General features: G+C 35.3%; 1 protein-coding gene across 3 annotated transcripts in view; it reads right to left on the bottom strand.

Annotated features, from left to right (window-relative positions):
* The window catches only part of ZNHIT6 (zinc finger HIT-type containing 6), a 54,032-nt gene that overhangs the window by 10,460 nt on the left and 20,030 nt on the right, over window positions 1–23,542 (bottom strand). For 2 of the 3 annotated variants that reach the window (XR_012418190.1, XM_005542834.4), the window contains 3 exons: window positions 17,534–17,602; window positions 15,387–15,467; window positions 13,917–13,994 (listed from right to left, as the gene is read on the bottom strand). Coding sequence is in view for 1 of the 3 variants with exons in the window: in XM_005542834.4 (XP_005542891.2) it covers window positions 13,917–13,994; window positions 15,387–15,467; window positions 17,534–17,602 (228 nt within the window). In the remaining 2 variants the exon portion in view is untranslated. Of the gene's footprint in view, window positions 1–5,002; window positions 5,083–13,916; window positions 13,995–15,386; window positions 15,468–17,533; window positions 17,603–23,542 lie in introns of all 3 variants that reach the window. The other variant, XR_001484370.3, reaches the window with a different exon arrangement.

Genomic DNA, 23,542 nt, shown 5'->3' with positions numbered 1-23,542 from the left:
GTTGGTAAATTCAATTACTTTTAAATCTACAAAGCTTGAGTTCCAGTCTTATCACTGGTTCTTACGAGCTATGACTCCAGAAGGAGACTCAGTTTTTCTCATCAATAAAATGGTAGGAAAGATAACTACTCATGGGTTAGTTTGTAAGGACTATAATGTAACAGGTGAAAATGTTTCCAAAGTGTAACTTGCTAACCTAGCATCAGTAATAAGATTTTATACTCCAAAAGTAATGTGGCACTCCTAGCAAGGAAATGACATACTTACCAGGAATTATATTTACGATTTATGACAGAGACAGAGACTAGTTAGTAGAAAAAGCATGAACTAAACTCTGTTGACAAACAGGTCTGAGTCCAAATCCTAGCCTTATAAACTGTACAAACTTAGTTTCTTTGGGTAAGTCAATTTTTCAGAGCCTAAGATTCCTAATCAGGTAAAGTAGAAAAGACATAGTATATACTTCATTAGAATTAATACATGTGAAAATGTTATAAGCACTAGCCTGGCATTTATTCCTCAATTGATTCCTCAAATATTTACTTAGTGTCTATTATGCACAGGTAGTCTGCTAGGTAATGGAAGTTCATAACTTTATGGGGGGAGGCAGACAAATAAACTATTGCATTCATTGGCACAAGTATCATGATAGAAATGTAAAGTTACACTGGCTAGTAATGGTTTTTCCTTTCTATATTTAGTACTCTTTTCAAGATCTCTTGTAAGGCAGGTATGGTGGTAACAAACTCCCTCAACATTTGCTTATTTGAAAAGAATCTTACTTCTTCTTTGCTTAAAGAAACTTAGTTTAGCTGGAAATGAAATGCTTGGTTGAAGATTTTTTTCTTTAACAGAGTTGAATATAGGCTCCCAAACTCTCTGGCTTGTAAAGGGCTTCTGCTGTTAGCCTGATGGAGGTGACCCATCTCTATAGCCACTCTGTAGGTGACCTGCCCCTTCTCTCTAGCTGCTTTTCATTTCATTCTTTCTTTCATTTCGATCTTGGAAAATCTGATGATTATGTGTCTTAGGGATGGTCTTCTTGTGGGTAATATTGCAGGGGGTCTCTGTATTTCCTGAATTTGACTGTTGACCTATCTAGCAAGGATGGGGAAGTTTTCATGGACGATATCTTAAAATGTGTTTTCCAAGTTGTTTGCTTTTTCCCGGTCCCTTTCAGGGATGCTAATGATTCGTAGATTTGGCCTCTTTACATAATCCCATATTTCTCAGAGGTTTTGTTCATTCCTTTCATTCATTTTTCTTTATTTTTGTCTGCTTTATTTCAGAGAACCCATCTTCAATTTCTGAGATTCTTTCCTCAGCTTGGTCTATTCTGCTGTTAATACTAGTGATTGCACTGTGAAATTCTTGAAATGTATTTTTCAGCTTTGTCAGATCCATTAGGTTGATTTTTACACTGGCTATTTTGTCTGTCAGCTCCTGTATTGTTTTATTGTCCTGAATCTTGATGCATTATCCTTAGCAAACTAACGCAGGCCAGAAAACCAAATGCCACAGGTTCTCACTTATAAGTGGGAGCTAAATGATGAGAACTCATGGACACAAAGAACTAGGAACTAGGGGAAGGTGGAGGGTAGGAGGAGGGAAAGGAGCAGAAAGAATAACTATGGGGTACTAGGCTTAGTACCTGGGTGATGAAATAATCTGTACAACAAACTCTTGTGACATGATTTTACCTATATAACAAATCTATACACGTAGCCCTGAACCTAAAAGTTAAAAAAAAAAAAAAAAAAAAGCTCAGTAGATCCTCAGTAAATATTGTCTCTTGTTCTGCTGTTGTTTTGTTTTGTTTTGAGACAGAGTCTCGCTCTGTCGCCCAGACTGGAGTCCAGTGGCACGATCTCAGCTCACTGCAATCTCCACCTCCCAGGTTCAAGCGATTCTCCTACCTCAGCCTCTTGAATAGCTGGGACTACAGGCGTGTGCTGCCATACCCGGCTAATGTTTGTATTTTTAGTAGAGACAGGTTTCACTATGTTGGCCAGGCTGGTCTTGAACTCCTGACCTCAGGTTATCTGCCTGCCCTGGCCTTCCAAACCTCTCTTGTTCAGTACCAACATCCAAATGTTCTTTGTTCTTGCAGGCTGCACAGGGCCTTCACTATCTAGGTACTTCAGTTCCTAACCCTAGCTAACCCCTCTCCTTAATTGGTTTGTATTCTTTTTTTGCCCAATTTTATTGAGGCATAATTGACAAATAGGAATTATATATATTTAAGGTATACAATTTGATTTTTTTTTTTTTTTGTAGAGACAGGGTCTCCCTATGTTGCCCAAGCCGGTCTCAAACTCCTGGGCTCAAATGAGTCTCCTGCCTCAGCCTCCGACAGTGTTGGGATTACAGGTGTGAGCCACTGTGCCGGCCTCAATTTGATATTTTGATGTGTGTATATGTTGTGAAATGATATCATAATCAAGCTAATTAACATATCCATCACCTTACATAGCATTTTTAAATTTTTTCTTGTGATAAGAACACTTAAAATGTACCCTCTTAGCAAATTTCAAGTATACAATACAGTATTGTTAATTATTTGTTTCTTAAAATCCTTTCTCCTCCATGCACTTTTTCCCCCTCTAATTAATGTAGGGATTTTAAATCTTGATCTTTAGTCTTAATCTTGCTAACAAAACATACATTTCCTTTGAAGCTAAAACTGAATGCAAGTATTTCATCAGTACAGACTCTTACATCTTCAGACTTTATCAGGATGTATATTACCTTGTAAAATATGATTAGGTTCCTCAGAGAAACTTTTGCTGAGGGGTTCAATAGTCCATGAATTAACTACATTATAGAATGGTATTATTTTAGAGTTAGCAGGAACTTATAACCCAGTCTCTTTCGTCTTCCAGTTAAGTACACTGAAGCCCTGAGAAGTTAGGTATCTTACTCAGAGTCACTCAAGAAAATGCAGAGTTGGGCCTATAAAGCCAATTTTGTGATTTTTTTTCACTCAACTGAGTGCTTGTTCATTCATTCCTCACTCAACAAATATTTACTGAGAGCCTACCATGTTCCAGACACTGTTCTTGGCACTGGGAATACAATGGTGTACTACAAGGCATTTACTAGCGGTGAAAGGACAAAGACTTTCTAGGAAGAAGGTATATGTGATTATGTGTGAGGTAGAGATAGGAAGAGAGAGTTAGGTCTACGAAACTGGGTAGAGAGCGGATATGGTTAAAGTACTGAGCACAGAATGGATATCGGAATACACACAGAATTCACAGTTTTGGTGCCTAACATTTAAATTGGCCACAAAATATTCTATAACATAACTAGGATGGGTAAGTTTAGTAGATTAACATTACGTTAAAATATCACTTGTTTTTAGAGAAAATTCATATTTTATATTTCACATAATTCCCTTAACCAAGAATCAAAATAGTATATATTTGAAGTGAGATGATCACTATAGAAATGGTAGGCTTGCAATCTGCTAAGAATTTGACCATCACATCACTTTGGATCACTTTAAATACAGCCTCTCAAACTAACATTCTCAGGTTCGAAGCTACTGAGACCTCAATAGTTGAGTTTATATCTGTCTGGTAAACACTCAGCCAACTGTGCCAACTAGCTGAGCTTCAACTTTCTTAAAACTAAGTTAAAAATTCTTATCATAAAACTGCTATAACAAGAATACTACATATAAAGCCCATTTCATCACTGGAAGAGTATCATCTTTGAGATGATAAAAAAAGTTTAGCAAACCACTCTACATATTCCCTTTCTGTGTGTGGACATTCTTCAGATTAACTCTAACAATTTCTAATCCTTAAATGATGCTTCCTTTGTTCTGTAATAGAATATAGAATTGTTATAATCCTTAAATGATGCTTCCTTTGTTGTTTGTTTTATTCTCGCTTTCTTTTAGAATCTATATCCAAAATGTGGTCAAAGGTTAATGCCATTCTGAACACATACTCATCCTGACCATGATTACTTTGAAAAATAAACAACAATCCCAAAAAGGTATAACAAAGAACTGTGGTTCGGTTTCACATAATCTGAGAACATGCATTATGATTATTTATGGTACTGACAGGTATGTACCATATTGCAAAGAACATACTAAGGCTTTGAGTGCAGGCAGACCTAGGTTTGAATCTAGGTTCCACCACTTAGTGCTTACACAGCCACAGACGGGCTATCCATTTAATTATAATATACTTAAAACGTATAATATAATTATAATATGTATAAAGTGCGATCAGAGTACCTAAACAGTAGTAAGGCACTCAATAAAACTTTGTCATTCATACTTACTATATTCCATAAAGATACCTATTAGCCCCCAGATTTAACCTTGGTTTTAAATCACTCTTGCAGGAAACAATTTTTGTGTGTGTTCGGGAAAACTTATTCAGGGTCTTCACATTGTTTTGCTTAAACATAACCTAAAATAATTGTGAAAAACAATGATACTTTTGTATATCCTTATATTGACATCCTACAAGTTTAAGTAGATGCAAAGAACATAATTTATGGTGTACTGTGAATACTGATGATTTAAAGTGAAATATATCACCCTTAAGTAAATTCACTAGACTCTAAATATCATGGTAATTTAACAGCAATATCATCCACTAAAAAAAAAAAAAAAAATAATGGCCATGTGTGGTGGCTCACACCTGTAATCCCAGCACTTTGGGAGGCCGAGACGGGCAGATCATTTGAGGCCAGCCTAGCCAATATGGCAAAACCCTGTCTCTCTACTAAAAATACAAAAATTAGCCAGGTGTGGTAGTGTGCACCTGTGATCCCAGCTACTTGGGAGGCTGAGGCACAAGAATCGCTTGAACACGAAATCCGGAGGCTGCAATGGGCCAAGATTGCGTCACTGCACTCTAGCCTGGGCAACAGAGTAAGACTCACTCACTCTCTCTCTCAAAAAAAAAAAAAAAAAAAAAATTATATATATATATATATATATATGCATAAGCGCTGCTTTCTAAGTTAGAAATCTTACTTGTTCTCGGAACCTTGTTTTTCCATTCAGATTCTCTTGCAGAATTTTATACCAAGTAATATGTTTACACTTGACCTTCTCTGTAACAAAAATGTAATGAAAAGTAAAATTTAATTTCATTACTTATGACCTTTATGTTTTAAATAATAAAATTTCTTCTGAACTGAATAATTTTAACTATTATTAAATCAAATCGATCAAAACAACACAAATATATTACAAACAAATTAAGTTTTTTTTTGAAAAATATCTCTTAACATGATGGATGAGCACTGATGAGGGCATCTTCTATTAAAGGCATGTTTTTGTTCACTATTGATTCTTAGATTAAATGATTTCCCCCCATTTATCAACTTGGTATCCATTAACAGAATCAAATTTCAAAAGGAAAACAAGAGGAAGTTTACGTAATCCTATCTAGAGAACAAGCTCTTATTCTTCACTAATTCTTCATCACAGTTATTTTCAGGGGATCTTAGGCAGAAATGTCTCTGACTGTTTACATAAGAAAAGACATCTGAAAATAGTTAACACTGTTCTTAGAAATTCTGGAATTCCTTCAGTGTTCTCCAGTATATACTTAATTCTGCACTATTCTCAAAATAATTTTTAAGTTCTAACTTTTAACACACATCTTATAAATTTCCTAGAGTATCTTCAAAGCATATTTTTCAATTATGCACCATAAGTCTAAAACAAAGTCATCTAATTTTCCATTTCTAGTTCAATTAGGGAAAGAGCACAGACTAATATCTTTAAGGAGGTAAAATGTGATTTAAAAAAAAAAATCCATTCTAATACCAATTGCCGTGTTTCTTTATAGAACTTCAACAACTCAATTGAATATATCTACCAAAAACTCACTATATCAAACATGTTAGACATTGTGTGGGAAACAAAAATGTCCTCAAGGAGTTTACCAACCTGGCCAGTGTTTCCCAAAGTGTGGTCCCAGGAAAAACTTATATCAGGGTCACCCGTGGGAGGCAGAGATTGTAAAGAAAAAAAAAAAAAAAAAATTGTAGGTTTCTGGGTACTATGTAAGATTTACTAAACCAGAACCCCAAGAGAGTGGTTTGGAAATCAACATTTTCAACAACTGCCCTAGATGATTATGATGGATACTGAAATCTGAGAAGCATTGTTCTGAAAAGAAATACAGGCTACATGTGCCACTGGGGAGAGGTTTACAGGAAGGAAGAATAACTGGCCAGTAGTGAAAGGGGGTCTTTGCTTGCTAGTGAGTGGGTGCAAGCCAAAAGAGGTCAGGTGGGCCTCACCTGAGGCCTTTACATAGGTAAAATCAATTTCTCAAAAAGGAGATAGGAAAAAGCATTTTACCTCTTCACTTCACTGAAAATGATTTTAAAATATTTTAGATTAAAGATCCATAAAGTTCCAAGGAAAGTAAAATAGCCTTAGTTTTTAACATTTAAAAACATCCTCTCAGCATGGAAATAAAATCATCCAAGAGAAATAGCTCGTATTTTTGCTGGTTGCTTTTCAAACAAAAAGCATTCCAAAATTATTAACTAAAATCAGCACAGGAGGAAACGACTAATAGGCTATGTGCAAGTACAACAGGATAATATGCTCATGAACAGTAAAAATTTTTGTGATATCCATGAAATCAAAGCTTAGGTAATACTTTAACCTAGGCTTAGGTTTAAATCTAAATTCTTGGCTTTATATGAAAAATTGTGGAAGCAAACTGAAGGCAAAGGTTTGTCTTTCCATCAAGAAATGATTAAGTCTGGAGTGTCCATGCAAAGATGCCCTTGCCCTCCACTAGGCACTTTTTATGCCTTGTATTTTAAGTATCTATCTTTTGTGGTATTTATCACATATCAGTCTTCCCACCTAGACTATGAGCTCTTTGAGGGCTAGTATTTTAGATGTCTATATATCCCTAGGGATTAGCACTGGGTTGGCACATGGAAGGGGCTCAGTGAAAATTAACTGAATAAATGAAAAATACAGACCTGATCAATCTTAACTGATACTTTAGGTCAGGTTCATGTATCAAAAAGCCTGACCTCTGAGCAGGTACTACACTTTCTGAAGTAACTTTTAAATTACACTGGGCCCTGTTACAATCTTCTCTCTCTCTCTCATTTCACATGTTGAGAATTGAAGCCCCCAACTGTTTACATGATATATAGATACCATGTAAACCAATAAAAAACCCTTTAGAGCAGGGATTAGCAAACTATAGCCTGGAGGCCAAATCCAGCCCACTATCTGTTTTCGTAAATAAAGTTTTACTGGACCATATTCTAGTCATGTCCATTCATTTAAGTGGTCTATAGTTGCTTATGTGTTACAATGGCAGAATTGACTAATTATGACTAAATGGCCCACAAAGCTGGAAAATACTCACTATCTGGCCATTTAAAGGAAAAGCTGCCCAAGCCCTGCTTAAGGGTATTAACGTGGCATCAATACCTAGCATACATCAAGCATATATATACACACACATATATATATGAATTAGCACACTTATTAAAAAATTAAGACTGAACACTTGTTGTGGAAAAGTCACTAACACAACTCTGCAGGAAATACAAAGATGAAGATGCCTACGGCAACCACTGTCTTCAAAAGGGAGTTAATCATCATATGGTTTAAGTTTTATTGGGATAAAATAAGTCAAATTTATAGGAACCTATGAGAAATGCAAAACACTTTTAAGGTTCTAAAGATATGGAAATTATATTCAGTTTGGGGGAAGGAAATGAACTCTACTGTAGACACTGGTAAATAATAGTCTACCTAAAAGGAATGGAGAAGAAAGGACAAATGGAAGACGCGTTGTGGATGTCAATTATGCAAGGTAAGGTGGCAAGGTGGAAGTCAAGAAGTAGTCGAAGATGCTGGGCTACAAGGTCTTATGCCTGGCTTACTAGAACAAAAGAGCCAGTAATAGAAAATGAGTACCAACATTTGTTGACTGCTTACTCGATGCCAGAACACTCAGTCCATTAAATTAGAAACACATACATCAGGAAGAAATAGATGCAGTGTAATGAAATCTAGACATGTTGAGCTTAACATTTAATGAGATGTGTAAATAAAGATAGCTGGAAACCAAGATTTGGAGCTTGGGAGAAAAGTTAAAACTATATCTAGATTTGGGAGTAATTTCCACAGAAATAAAGTTGACAATATCTTAAGTTCCTGAAATCTCATATTCTTGCAATATCCAATTATGTCAAAAGAAATATTAACAAACATGACTGGTTATCTGCTCCCTTGTGTTTAGTGGTGAGTGGTCTGTTGGGAATGTATGGCTAATATTACATTTGAAGTATATCCCAGAAATATAAGAAATTATATGGCTGATGCATGCCTGGAGCCTCAGCTATGCAGGAGGCTGAAGCAGGAAGATTTCTTGAGCTCAGGAGTTCAAGGCTGCAGTGAGGCTATGCTTGTGCTACTGCATTCCAGCCTGGGCAACACAATAAGACCCTGTCTCTCAAAACAAAATTTTAAAAAATGAATTTGGTTAAAAGAAGCTGTTAAACAAATAAAGTAATATATGATACAGTTAACTACTACCAAACATGTGGAACTTAAACACCTCTTTAGGTTCGTTGAATCATTTCAGCATGATGTTCTAGTTGAAACTCAAAATACTTGAATACACAGGAGTGATTTTCCAGGTGCCAGGCACTGTAGTAAGCAGTTGACAAGTATTAACTCAAATTAACCTTTACAACAATGCAGTATCATTTCTGTTCTGATTCCCACATTTAGATGGGAAAATAGGCTTACTAACTTTCCAAGGTCTGTATCAAATTAAAAACACAATTTTGACTTTATAGCAAATCTCTGATGTACATTTTTGCATAACAGCAAAAAGGTTATTCTGGAAGTTCTCATAATTTGGGTTAGGTTTAAGGAGCAGTGACAACAAACTTTTACTTATTATAATAAATGTACTATTTGTAATGGTGAAACTTTTAGTCTAAAAAGTCTACTCTAGAACCTCATAAAGTAAAGTAAGGTCTACTCCACATATTAAGTATTCTGGAAGGATAATATTACTATTTTTTTAACTAGCATACAATTTCACTCTGAAGATATCCTAATAATTAGTAGAGTAAGGTCATTCTTTTTGAAAGTAGTGTTCCGGAAAATGACGCGACCTCTACATGAAACTCAACATGCTCTTAGCCTCTCCAGACCTTACCTTCATCTCTCTGTAAACAGCAATCATGCCAGAAACCACAGTCACCTTTGATTCCTAGTTATTGCTCCCTATAGCCAACTTGATCACCAAGTCTTACTGGTTTTTTTTTTTTTTTCTAGATCTTTACAGTTTTCTATGCCAATGAGACAAGATCCAAACAGCGTTAGTATTGGGTCTTGAACTAACTCTTCAACCTTATCTTTTTAAAAAAAGTTTTAAAAATACTTCCTGCATGCATCTATACACTCCACTTACTTGCTTTGTTTACGATATACCACACCCTCGTACTTCTTAAGGGTCTCTGTACCTTCCCCTAGTCATAGGCCATTCACCTTTAATAAAAGTCAAATGTGACTTCCACAACAAAGCCTTCTGATGACATAAGGATACCTGCTACCTTCCATGTCGCTTTTAAGATGTAGACACAGGTTTCTTATGATACATACAGCGTGTCTGTTTTCCCTACTACAATGGAACTGTATTTTATTCATTCTTGTATAAACCCCAATTTTTATTTATATGCCTAGAAGATTAAATGTACTTAATGGTTTTTTTTTGAACAAATTCGGAAAGAATCATCCTATAACTGCTTAAATCACAAAAAATCCAAGAAGATTTACAAGTATCAAAGTAGCAAAGTAAATATAAAAAACAAAATGTATCTAAATTTCTTTCTGGTAAATAATTCCATAAAATAAAAGTAAAATCTAGGCTTAAAAGTTAATATATTTGGAAAACTGTACTTGAATAGACAAAGTTGGCTGTTTTATAAATTATTTAGTCAGTAGTAACTTAAGTGGGCAGTAATACAACAGCTGCTCTCTGATAGTACCTGACATTTAGCAACGTAGGCTTTTCTAGTCCAAAACCACTCATTTACTTTCTGAGAATAAAAAGCTGGTAAAAAATATGCAGCAAAGAGCAAGAATGGCATTACTAACATAAGCATCTTACATGAATGATCTTCTCCACAGGGGCAGGAACACTTTTCTTTACTGCCATAGCCTCAATGTTTAGAACAGTACCTGGACTTTGGCATACTCCCTATTTGCTGAATGAATAAATGAATTTATTTAAAAAGCTAAAATAGCTTTTCTAAGAGATAAATTCAGACCCTATGTATTCTGGAAAGAAAACTCCCAAACAGATCAGTAGTGAATTCCTTAGATTAGACACAAATTCTATAATCACAATTTAAAAAATAAGCCATGAATGGCAAAGCTGAAACCTGGAAAAAATGTAAGCATGCTCTAGCTGACCAGGTATATCTATATCATGAGACAATTGCTATATACCTTCCAAGAATGGAAAATAAAACCAATGGAAACTGGTAACATCAAGTATTTGGTAAAAAAGACTTTACTCTGAAGTTACTGTAATGCTGAAAACGTAAAATCAAACAGCCATAAAGAAACTACATGTTTCTGATTTCTAAGCACTTTTCAGGAAATAATAAAATGGTTCTATTTAGAATGCTTATCTTAAATTAGAGCTTAGCATTTATAACCTCTAATAATTCTCCTTAGATGTTCTCTGAATGTACTTTCCTTTAAGGATATAACTGTAATTATGTATACAATCAAATGTAAATACTCATCTTAGTCCATTTATCAGTATGTTATACAGAGAACATTGTTTTAAAAATCTGATAAAAAATAAAAATCTATGCCTAAATACATCTCTATACTATCTAACTTCATTACTTATGACTACAAAATACTTTAATAAAATTGAGGTTCTTTAGAAATTAGCATAACTATGCTTTGAGGCTGACCTAATAATCAGAAATATAAAGATATCCTACGCCAATTTAGGTCCACCTTCAAGATGAAAGCTACCTCAACAGGAATTTCTGACATTATTGCTGCTGTCAAATGATGCCATCACTACTCAAGGCTAAATGAATGCCAATTTTTAAACTGGACCTGGGATATAACCTTTTCCCCCTTCCTTTGCTTTGGTAGTATTTTCATACACCACTTAGTTCAAGTCAACAGCAAAAACGGGGGAATCTGGAAGATGAGCTTTCTCTACAGATAAGGTAGAATGAAAGTACTTTCACGTTCCTCAGACTGGCTCAGGTTTATCATTTTTTTTTTTTTTTTGGAGACGAGGTCCTGCTATGTTGCTCAGGCTTGTCTCAAACTCCAGAGCTCAAGCAATCTGCCTGCCTCAGCCTCCCAAAGTGCTGGGATTACAGGCATGAGCCACAGGCACCCAGCTAGGCTCAGGTTTAGTATCAAATTAGTCTATTCTAGGTATTCCTTATAGTCAACACCACTAACTTTTCACTTTATTAATCTACTATTCCCTTCACTTTGGGGATTAAAAAATTAAGTTTTGTTTAGTAAAATCCTAAAGTCAGTTCCACGTAATTCATGTTTAAACAAAATCATTTACATTGTTTCCTTGGAATTTACCTCTAGTCAATCATTACATAATTCTTATATTATCTGTTTCACCTTCTAAATTCAGTTCCTTTCTTGCCATGTGCCATATTTTATCTAATTAGTTCATGTAAATGTTACTCATGTTTTAAGCCATGAGACCATGGCTTTAGTCTCACAAGCCTACTAAGAGAATACCTAGGAGGGCCCATGTGTCCACTCACCTAAGCCAGTCAAACTTGACTCTGACAGAATATACTCTTCTTCCAAAATTCAAGGAAATCAGAATTCTTGGTAATAAAAGACAAACAGGGGATACTGAGTATTTTAAAGTTTACAGTATAGGACACACTGCTTGGGCCCAGAGAGCAGTTATTTTTTAACTTGGAAATGTGTACTGTAAGTCCACAAAGAGCCAAAGTGGATGGAAATCTCAGCTTGTCCTAGCATACTAGGGTTTTTGAGAAGAGCAGCAGAAATGCCCATAGGATGTAATGTCCCAAAAGGGAGCAGTTAAGGAAACTGCTCTCATGCCATTGCATAGAAAGGAATCAGGATACCTAGAGACCACAACTCAGAAAGCTACAAGTCAAAACGTTAAGACTTATTTTAACAAAGAGCCAAACGGGATAAATCTAAACAAAAAATACATCAAAGAAGTACGCTTAAATGAAACTCACACGACCTAGCTCTAGGCATTCAACTCCTCTGCGCTTCATTTTCCTTTAACGTCCTCACACTAATGTTATAACTTTCCTCTTTAGAGTCCCAAAGAGGATCAAAGTTGTCAATAAGCAGTAATATTTTGAAAACAAATTTTTTTTCTGAGCAGTAGACTTAAAATATTCAGTAAACCATGCCATAAACAGATGTGCTGTCATCCAGGCTTTGTTGTTCCATTTACAGAGCACAGGCAGAATAGATTTAGCATAATTCTTAAGGGCCCTAGGATCTCTAGAATGGTAAATGATCACTGGCTTCAACTTTAAGTCCCCAGCTGCATTAGCCCCTAATAAGAGGGTCAGTCCATCCCTTGAAGCTTTTATGGCAGGCATTTACTTCTCCTCTCTAGCTGAGTCCTACATGTCATCTTCTTTCAATATAAAGCTATTTTGTCTACACTGAAAATCTGTTGTTTAGTGTAGCCACCTTCATCAGTTATCTTAGCTAGATCTTCTGGATAACCTGCTGTGGCTTCTACATCACCATTTGCTGCTTCACGCCACACTTTTAGGTTATGGAGATGGCTTCTTTCCTTAAACCCCATGGAACCAACCTCTGCTAGCTTCAAACTTTTCTTCTGCAGCTCCCTCACCTCTCTCAGCCTTCACAGAGTTGAGAGTTAGGGCCTAGCTCTGGATTAGGCTTTGGATTAAGGGAATGTTTGGGCTGGTTTGATCTTCTATCCAGACCACTAAAACTTTCTCCCTATCAGCAATAAGACTGTTTTACTTTTTTATCATTCTTGTGTTCACTGGAGTAGCATTTTTAATTTCCTTCAAGAATTTTTCCTTTGCAATCATGACTTAACTAGCAGGAGAGGCCTAGTTTCAGCCTATCTCGGCTTTCAATATGCCTTCCTCACTAAGCCTAATCATTCCACTTTTTATTTAAAGTGAGAGATGTGACTCTTCCTTTCACTTGAACACTCACAGGCCATTGTGTGGTTATTAATTGGCCTAACTTCAATATTACTGTGTCTCAAGGAATAGGAGGCCTGAGGAGAGTGAGAGAGATGGGTGAATGAGTGGTTGGTGGAACAGTCAGAACACACACATTTAAGGCTGCCATCTTATATGGGCACAGTTCATGGTGCACCCAAAGCAATTACAGTAGTAACATTAAAGTGTTACTCCTGTATCACAGGTCACCACAACAGATATAATGCTAATGAAAAAGTCTGAAATACTGCTAGAATTACCAAACTGTGACACATAGACTCAAACTGAACATGTGCTATTGGAAAAATGGTGCAGATAGACTTGCTCGAAGCAGAGATGCCACAAACCTTCAATTTGTAAAGAATGCAATATCTGTAAAGCTCAGTGAAGTAAAACACAATAGAACAAATAAAAGAATGCTTGCATTTTAAAATATTCTATTTCCCCTATCTCAGTTGACAGAAAATAAAAGAAAATAAAATATTTTAACCTGGATGATTTTTCAACCCAATTTGTCCTATAAGTGTGATTATTTTGAATTCTGACTTGAAAGTTGAAAACTAAGTCATGTTCATAGCTAGATAATTAGTTTAATAACTTGAGCTAATCAAGCTACTTAATTATGTTATAGAACTAAAAAATATTTAAAGAAATGGGGAGGAGAGCAATTTTACCTTACTAAATTTTGCTGCATATATTCAATCTTCATTAAAATCTGAACCCCAGTCTGAGAGCGAATGTAGGCTTTCAACCTGAAATAAAAAACATCACATTGAAGGAAAAGTTGATTTTTTAATATATTTCCACATAGTCTTATGGAGACTAAGCATTTGTACCTAATAATACTTAAAAGTTCATCTATTTAAGCATAGAAAAGGAGATAAAGATCTTTTCTAACCAGAAATCTGAAAAGAAAATAACTTTTTTCCTCTGTTCATCTTAAATTTTAAAATATCTGTTTCAATAAATTAATCTGGCTATATAATTTTACAAAAATGTATCCTATTCAGTGACATTTTGTCTTACTGGCAAATATGTGACTAATGATAACAACTAGGTTCCATTTATAAGGAAAGAAACTCAACTATCATAGCTATTTTCAAGACTGCTTGATATGTGACATGGGTCAGGTTCAGTCTGGGCATGACCTTTTATCAAAAGCAAAAGAATGAGATTCAACTAGAACTGGATTAGACATTTTAGAATCCACCCAGTCTAAATTTTAAATACCAGGTTATTCTGGAACCAAACCAAGCACTCGTTCATATCCCAAGCAAGTACCATCTGGTGAAAATAAAGTCAACTGGGTTTCTACCCAGGAGCACTAATAACTCACACTCTAATAACAATATCCTTTTTCAAGCAGTGCCTAGTATATGCTAGGTCCTGTACTAGGAATTTTATACATGGTATTTCTTTTAAGCCTTGTAACAATCCTATCTAGGAAGTGTTATCATTCTTATTTCACTGATGAGAAAAAAATAAGGCCTGGAAATTAAGTAACTTGCTCTTAATCACACAGCTAATAAGGGACAGAAACTGCTATTTTAACCCAGATATCCATGACTGAATCTTTCCACTATGTTATGTTAACCACTTCTGTCCATGCTGTATTTCTGAACAGGAGGCAGATTGTACTTTACTTAGTTCTCTGAAAACTTGGCTGAAACAGGATTTCCTGTCTTTAAAAGTTACTTGGAAACTTTTAATTTTCAGAGTTTTTCATTCAACGTCAAAAGTAGTTTAGTTTAAGGGTTAAGAGTAAAAACTTTGACTCCAGACTGCCTAGGTGTGAATCCTAGCTCCCCTGTTTACTAGCTATAGGATATTACTTAACCACTTTAAGGCTCAGTTGCCCCATTTATAGAATGGGTATAATAATAATCTACTTTTCAGAGTTATTGTGAGGATTAAATGAATTAACATATTTATTATTGTCTGCTTTGAAGAGTGTCTGGAACATAGGAAACAATGAATGTCAGCTACTGTTGTTATTTTTACTGACAGACCTTCAGTAAACACCAAGAAAACGTGAGAGAAAGTAAATTGCATTACACATCACATTCTAATAGTCATGGATGACCCTAATAAGTACATCAACATTTTTAATTATTTCAGAAAGTTACAATATTTTTGAAGCATACCTTTGACGAATTACAGGATCAGACTTTTCAGGATCAATGTAAGGCTTTAGGATTTCATTAATAGTTTTATCATCTGGTACTCTTTCCAACAAAGAAAAAAAAAACAAGCTATATTAGTATTGATAATTTTCTACTAAAGGTGTTAATTTTGAATTATTAAATTTTGTGGCTTTCTTGGTTTAAGTAACTGAACAAAGACCTTTTATATTACTCTTGGCAAAATAAAATATCCTTTTAAGCAAAAAATACTTAGGAAAAAGCTCAAAAAGAGTTCTTGGACACACTTAACAAGGTCTTAAAAAACAACATTTTGAGAAGTTCTGTATAAATCAATTATAAAAATATGAAGCCTCTTTTAACACACACCTGTACTCAAACATGAAAAGACGAGGTCAGGATAAAATATATTTGACACTAGCAGAAATAATAAATCTGAAAAAAGGTTTCAGATTTCAGTGCATGTTCAAATTTATTCATTCTAATTTATAAGACCAAGTTAAAAAATTGATACTAATTTCCTTGGAAACAAAACATTTTAAGTTTTCCAACTTTCCTCCATATATGCACACTGTTTTAAACTTATATATAAAGCTGTATAAACAAAATTAAGACACTGTTTTAAAACAGTAACTTTCCTCAACCATTTATACATATTCATATATACTATTGGCTACATACCCCTATCTGTAAAATAAGTCGTTTCCTTGTATGCAACTCCAAATAACAAAGTTCTTCACCAAAATCCCTTTGACAACTACAGAGGATATTTATGTATAATGTAGGAATATGCTAAATATACTACTTAAAGAGCAACTTTAAAATTTTCCTAAACCAAGGAATGAAATAGTTCACAAACATCAAAATGTTTTGTTTGTTTTTGTTTTTGTTTTTTTATTTTTTTGAGACAGAGTCTTGCTCTGTCTCCCAGGCTGGAGTGCAGTGGCATGATCTTGGCTCACTGCAACCTCCACCTCCTGATTTAAGCTATTCTCATACCTCAGCCTCCTAAGTAGCTGTGATTACAGGAGTGCGCTACTTCCACCAGCTAATTTTTGTATTTTTAGTAGAGACAGGGTTTCACCATGTTGGCCAAGCTGGTCCTGAACTCCTGGTCAAAAGCGATCCACCCGCCTTGACCTCCCAAAGTGCAGGGATTATAGGTGTGAGCTGCCGCATCTGGCTGACATTAAAATGTTTAAATGACACTTGAAAATGTTTTAGGCTGGGTGGGGTGGCTCACGCTTGTAATTCCAACATTTTGGGAGGTAGAGGTGGGAGGATTGCTTGAGGTCAGGAGTTTGAGACCAGCCTGGGCAACATAGTAAGGCCCTGCCTCTACAAAAAATAAACAAGAATAGCTAGGTGTGATGGTCTGAGCCTTTAGTCCCACCTACCTGGAGGCTGAGGTAGGAGGATCACCTGAGCCCAGGAGGTTGAAGCTACAGTGAGCAGAGATCTGCACCACTGCACTCCAGCGTGGGCAACAGAGCAAGATCCTGCCCCAACTCCCCTCCAAAAAAAAGAAAAAGAAAAAGAAAAGAACAAGTTTTAATATGAAACAGTAACACAAAAAACTTTATGCAAATTAATTCCAATGAGTACACCTATATATATCTAAAATAATGTATTTTCTGAGTGATACACTATAATGTTAACAGTGGTAATCTTTGCATGGTAGAATTTTGGGTCATTTTTCATCTCCTTAACCACCACCCAGCTTAAGAAACAGGAAACTTTCAGCCCTCTAATTCTCCTTGGATCCCTCTCCTCAATACTTGCTTTGCTGCTAAAGAAACCATCATCAGGATTTCTATGTTAATAATTTCCCTTAGAGTTAGTTCTATCACCTTTGTAGGTATTCCTAAAAGTACACTATTGAGTTTTCTGGCTTTATTCCCCCATATTTACAAACAATCATGTTCTATACATTCTTCCTTAACTTGCTTTTCTTACATTATTTGTGAGATTCATCCACGTTGATGTGCATAGCTGTAGTTCATTCGTTTTTAGTGGTGTTTAGCATCTCATTGTATAAATATACCACAATTTAGTTATCCATTCAACTACTGACATTAAGTTAACAATTTATTTTAGATATACAGCCTCCAAATTAAAACAAATCAGTGATTAAAAGACAGCAGTGATACCTTTTTTCTATGTACTCAGCTTGACTTTGAGGAAACTGGAGCTTCACATGCCAACAAAACTGCTGTTTTCTAAGAGAGAAAATAATCATGTGAGAATCAAGGCAGTAGATAATAAAAGTCTAGATGCAAATTGAACTTTCTAAATTTTCACTTTAAGATGATTCTAAAATTATTCTTAGAATTTAACATACATTTTCTATTAAGAGCTAATGTCTCTTGCAAGCGTTATTAAGAAAGAAAAAAAAGGGAAGCAGTTCTGAATTCCAAGGACTTCACATTTCTGAATTAGAAGGCAATTTCTCATAGTTCAGGGGCTTTTGAGAGCAGTGTGCTACTATTTGAAGTTTACAAATAAATTTCCTCATGACTAAATACAATGAGCTGATGTCTTTGCTTGACTAGTCTGGAAATTAGGTGAATGAAGTATTGTCCGGTTGAGTCCAGCTGGCTGGAGATACACTTCTGAGGCATGAGTACGTGCATTCAGTAGCAAAACAGTAGACAACAAGCTGGTTGCTAAGCAGAATGCACTTTGAGCTACAGTCTTTTTGCTTTCAGGTCTAAACTTTGGTTTGACATAGGATCAACAGCAATAATTCACTAAATGCCTGATTTTAGAAAAATGACTATATTTAATATATCTAAATTTAGAGACATTCACATGATTCCTTTAAAAATCTAATGCTCCAAATATTGAATCCATTATCAAAATTTAAATGTCTTCACTACATGATGATTTTACACAATGTTTTCTTTACTTAGAAGAAATTTCTAACAATCAATTAGAGCAAGTTAATGACCACCAGCATCTCCTTAAAATCTATCCCATAGCAGTAGGACCCCAAAATCTAAAATAATTTTCTTTTAATACAATCTAGTAATCTTTCACCAAACATTTATATGATTTAGTAGAATTTCTGTCAGAAGACAATGACCATAATTTTATTGAGAACAAAGTTGAAAAATACTCTTTACTAATCTAAAGGACAGATGTCTAAAATCTCAGAGGAAAAAACATTTAAAAATTTGAATGCAAATGCAAATTACTAGTTACTCGTTTTAAAAAAATAATTCTTCCAAAATAAAACATTTTGCAATATTCCTTATTTGTGAAGTAGGTATACCATAATAGCATTAAGGGCTGAGAGACATTTTTTTTATAAGAAATAAACTGATTTTGTTCATCTTAATGCATAATATAATTTCTTCCTAAATGTACATTTTTTCCACATTAACTTAGGTAAAAAAGGATTACCAACTTGCCATCTTACAGAATTGCAAACCATGCTCAATCACCCCAATTATTGCTTGAGTAATTTCAAAACTCATTCGCCTTTTAACATTTAGTACACCCTGAATATGTTCAGAAAGCACTTAACATTCCAAACACAGAGGGAAAAAGCCCTCGGAGATAATTTTATTTGCTGTAGTTAACTAGCTCTACTTATAACAAAGTCATTCATTGCTATACATTGTTAAATTATTGATAAAAATATTTCTGTATTTGGCCTCAGCTCATACACGAACAAATTTGAAAAGTACACTAAGTTTTAAAATGTGATCTTGCAATATTCCAAAAACAAAGAAAAACAGAATAATGCAAAGAACATTCAATGTACCCATACTCAGATTTAACTCATTTACAAGTTGCCATATTTTTGAGGTACTTTTATTTCTTCTAAGAAATAAAGGGCTATTGATAACAGTAGATGATTTTCTATACTGTACTTTAGCCCAAGGTGGGCAAATAGAAGTTGAAGGGTGTTGTATAAAGAACTGCTGAGGCTGGGTGCAGTGGCTAAGGCCTATAATCCCAGCACTTTGGGAGGCCAAGGTGGGCGGATCATGAGGTCAGGAGATCTAGACCATCCTGGCTAACACGGTGAAACCCTGTGTCTATTAAAAATACAAAATCTAGCCGGGTGTGGTGGCATGTCCTTGTAGTCCCAGCTACTTGGGAGGCCGAGGCAGGAGAATCACATCGCTTGAACCCGGGAGGCGGAGGTTGCAGTGAGTTGAGATTGAGCCACCGCACTCCAGCCTTGGTGAAAGAGCAAGATTCCGTATCCAGAGGAAAAAAAAAAAAAAATTGCTGAAATGAGTGAGTTAATTTTCTCTAAAATGGTTTCCAATTCTTCAGTGTTGCTGAAATTACTGTAAGTCCTGACATGTGCTCTTCTTAAGACTGAAAGAATTAAGTTTGTTTCCCAGTTTTTATAATAATATATACAAATATATGTCCCACTTAAAAAAAATGCACATACATCAAACTCCTAGCAACATTACTTGGATTATTTTCTAAAACTAGATTCCAAGAGGTACAATCACTAAGATAGAGCAGGGTTTCTCAGTCTCAGCAGTGCTGGTATTTTGGACTAGATAATTCTTTGCAATGGGGGATTCGGTCCTTTGCACTGCAGGATGTTTAGCAGTATCCCAAGACTCCACCCTCTAGATGAGTGTTCCACTAGGAACACTCATACACCCAGTTGTGGCCACCAAAAATGCTACCAGAAATTGTAAATGTCCCTGGAGGCAGAATTATCACTGTTTGAGAACTACAAGGATAAAGGTTTGAACATTTACAACTACTCCTAATGCATTAGGGCTACTGTTCCCTAAATTCAACAAAATGCCTTCAACTACAATAATGTCACTATGTCCTTGGCATATCAACATTCTCAAAAATGGTATTACTATACCTTAGTATATTCTAGGTAACTTAGGGACTCCAAGATACCATGTTTAGGGTTGGGTGATAAGATTGGTGGAGTAATTGTGGCAACTGTTAATCCTCATGTTCCCTTGTGGACAATCTGACAAAGCAACAGAAACACTAACCTCTTCTAAGTCCTATGAAACCCAAGTAACTATTCATGCATAGCAAAGCTATTTCCCTCTCCTTCCCTAAATATCAATACATACATGCATTCTCAATGAGGGCAGTATGGCCCCAAAGAGGGCAAAAACTGGTTCTCTGAAGGGCCAACAAAATCTTTGCTATTTTAACGTTTGTGGCCCTACAAAGGGCTACTGTATGCAACAGATATACAGTGTATCTATGGTATCAAAATATCATGGCAGAAAGCTCCTTGGGAGGTCATAATAAAAAAAAGGTTGAAAAATACTTAGATGGCACTTGTATTAAATGAGGAAAATAAATGTTTTATACTCATTTTCAGGGAGTTAATACAGGGCACTTATTTACAAACACATGCTTACTAGAAACTTGTTAAGGATCAGTCTCTCTGTGGCCTATTTGTTAACAAAAACAGAAAAAAAAGGGATCATTCTCTCCCACAGTTTCAAGAAAGTATGTGGATGAACACACACACTTAAGGAAAGAGGTTCTATAACCATAATCTAAATTATTCTTTTGACTTCATAACTTCAAATTGCAAATTTTCGTATGGGGAATGCTACCATGATCCCAAAGAAAAAGATGCAAATCAAAAGTCATTAGCTCCTTTTAAATGGCACTGCTCTAATGTTACAATAAGATGTTCAATTTCATTAATAACCAAAGAAATGTATATAGAAATAAAATATTTTTACTTATCAGGTTGGCAGAAATTAGAAATACTAAGTAAGTGTGGCAAAAGTGTGGCAACTTCATTGCTGACAGGAATATAAATTGGTGCAAGCTTCTGGTAGTTCAATTTCATAAAAGCTATAAATAAAAATCTGTAATTGAAAAAGTGTATATTTTTGCCTCAATAGTTTTATTTCTGGAAATTTATCCCAAGGAAAGAATTGGTCAAATAATAATATATATATAAAATGTCCACTGCACCACTTTATATAATAGAAAAAAATTAGAAACAACCTAAATGTACATCATCAGAAAGTTGATTAAATAAATCATGGTACATCTACATAATGAATTTTAAGTAGTCATAAAAGATGAGGCAGAACTTCATGTACTGATGTGGAAAACTGTGCATGTTGAATGATAGCCTTTATATTTAAAACACAGGCTTATACATATATTGGCAAGTATAAAGACCATACCCCAAACTTTTAGCTATGATTATTTCTTGACATTATAAAAGGACTTGACTTAATTTTTACCTACGAATATGTCTGTATTATTAAATAAATCTTCCACATAATGATTTGTGGGATTTTTTCCTTTTTTGAGACAGGGTCTTACTCTGTCATCTGGGCTGGAGTGCAGTGGCAAAATAGGGCTCACTGCAGCCCTGACTTTCTGAGCTCAAGCAATCCTCTCGCCTCAGCCCCTACAAGTAGCTACCACAGCTGACTGATATTTTTTAATTTTAGTAGAGACAAGGTCTTGCTGTGTTGCCCAGGCTGGTCTCCAATTCCTGAGCTCAAGCGATCCTCCTACCTTGGCCAGCCAAAGTGCTGAGATTACAGGTGTGAGCCACTGTACCTGGATGATTTGTTACTTTTTATAATCAGTAAAGTCAAAGATGCATTCATGGGGCACACACAGGATGGTAGTGATAGAAAGGACAGGAATAATTTTAACATTCTCTTTGAATTTAAAAATATTTCACTATTAGAAGTATTCATTTAAGAATTCTCTTTTGCCCCTTTTGAGAAAAAAATATATATGTTTCTCTTTTTTATCTTAGAAACCAGTACCAAACCAGAACTAGGGTTACTTATCTAATCATTTTGATAGTCTCAAAGCTATCTTCCTATGAAATATGCCACAACTAAGAGTTACAAATGGAGGCTAAACTCTAAGAATGAAGATTTCTAATACAAAGTTTAAAGAAGCTTGAATATTTCTGTTCTGTTTTTTTTTTTAATCACCAATTTTCATCTCACTCCAACACTGATTAACCAACATATACCCAAAGAACACAAACGCGAGCTCACTAGACATTAAGGACAAAGAGACCAACAAGGAGATGAGTCCAACACGGACTTCTTTTTAGGGCAGCAAGTCAATCACCAATGCTGGGCACTGCATTTTTCCCTCCATTTCACAATTTTCATATGAAAGCATCCTGTTCTTTATGGACACTGTACATAGCAAGAAGGCTCAATATACTATAAGGTCCAGAGGTAGGATGGGGGAGAGGTTAAGTGGACTTTGTGTTTGAATCCCATTTTAATAATTTAGTTCTTAACATGTTCTTCAGCAAGACACAATCTCTTTGTACCTCAGGCTTCTCATTGTAAAACAGGGATAACAATGGTATTTCTATCACAATTAAATGAATAAATAATATATCAAGAGTTTAGAGGCTGGGCATGGTGGCTTATGCCTGTAATCCCAGCACTTTGGGAAGCTGAGACAGTTGGATCACTTGAGGTCAGGAGTTTGAGACAAACCTGGACAACATAGTGAAACCCCATCTCTACTAAAAATACAAAAAAAAAAAAAAATTGCCAGGATTGGTGGCGCACAATTGTAGTCCTAGCTCCTCAGGAGGCTAAGGCAGAAGAATCACTTGAATCCAGGAGGTGGAGGCTGTAGTGAACTGAAATTGTGCCACTGCATTCTAGCCTGGGTGACAAGAGTGAGACTATCTCAAAAAAAAAAAAAAAAAAAAAGAGTTTAGAACACAGTACTCAAAAATGTTGCTGTTATTATCAGATACCGACAGTGTCTTTACAGAGTATTTTGCTGGGATTTCATAAGCAAACTCTATTCACATTAAACTTAGTGTTTAGTGGCTAGAGATGAAACTAGAAACATTAATACCAGGTTATATACGGCCCTGAATGCCCTGCTAAGCAGTATGGATTCTATCCTGTAATTAATGCACCAACAACAAAGGTTTTAAAGAACAGTGAAATGAAGGGCTTACAGGGAGATTCATCATCCTACTACTTAACTCTCCTAATAAGTGTTTCCATAGTATATCCAGGACATTAACGTTTTAGCCCTTGTTTATAGTTATTAAGAGAGAAGTATTTCCAACTACTTTTGAGAATCACATTGACATATCATGTCAGTTCAAATATACTTAAAATTTTTACTTCTGATTTTTAAACACAGGTGACTCCATGAGGTAAGCTAAAGCTAAA

Source organism: Macaca fascicularis, chromosome 1, assembly GCF_037993035.2.
Source record: "Macaca fascicularis isolate 582-1 chromosome 1, T2T-MFA8v1.1".
NCBI classification, from domain to species: domain Eukaryota; kingdom Metazoa; phylum Chordata; class Mammalia; order Primates; family Cercopithecidae; genus Macaca; species Macaca fascicularis.
Note: the sequence above shows the minus strand (reverse complement) of the source record. Positions and strands in the feature narration are given on the sequence as shown.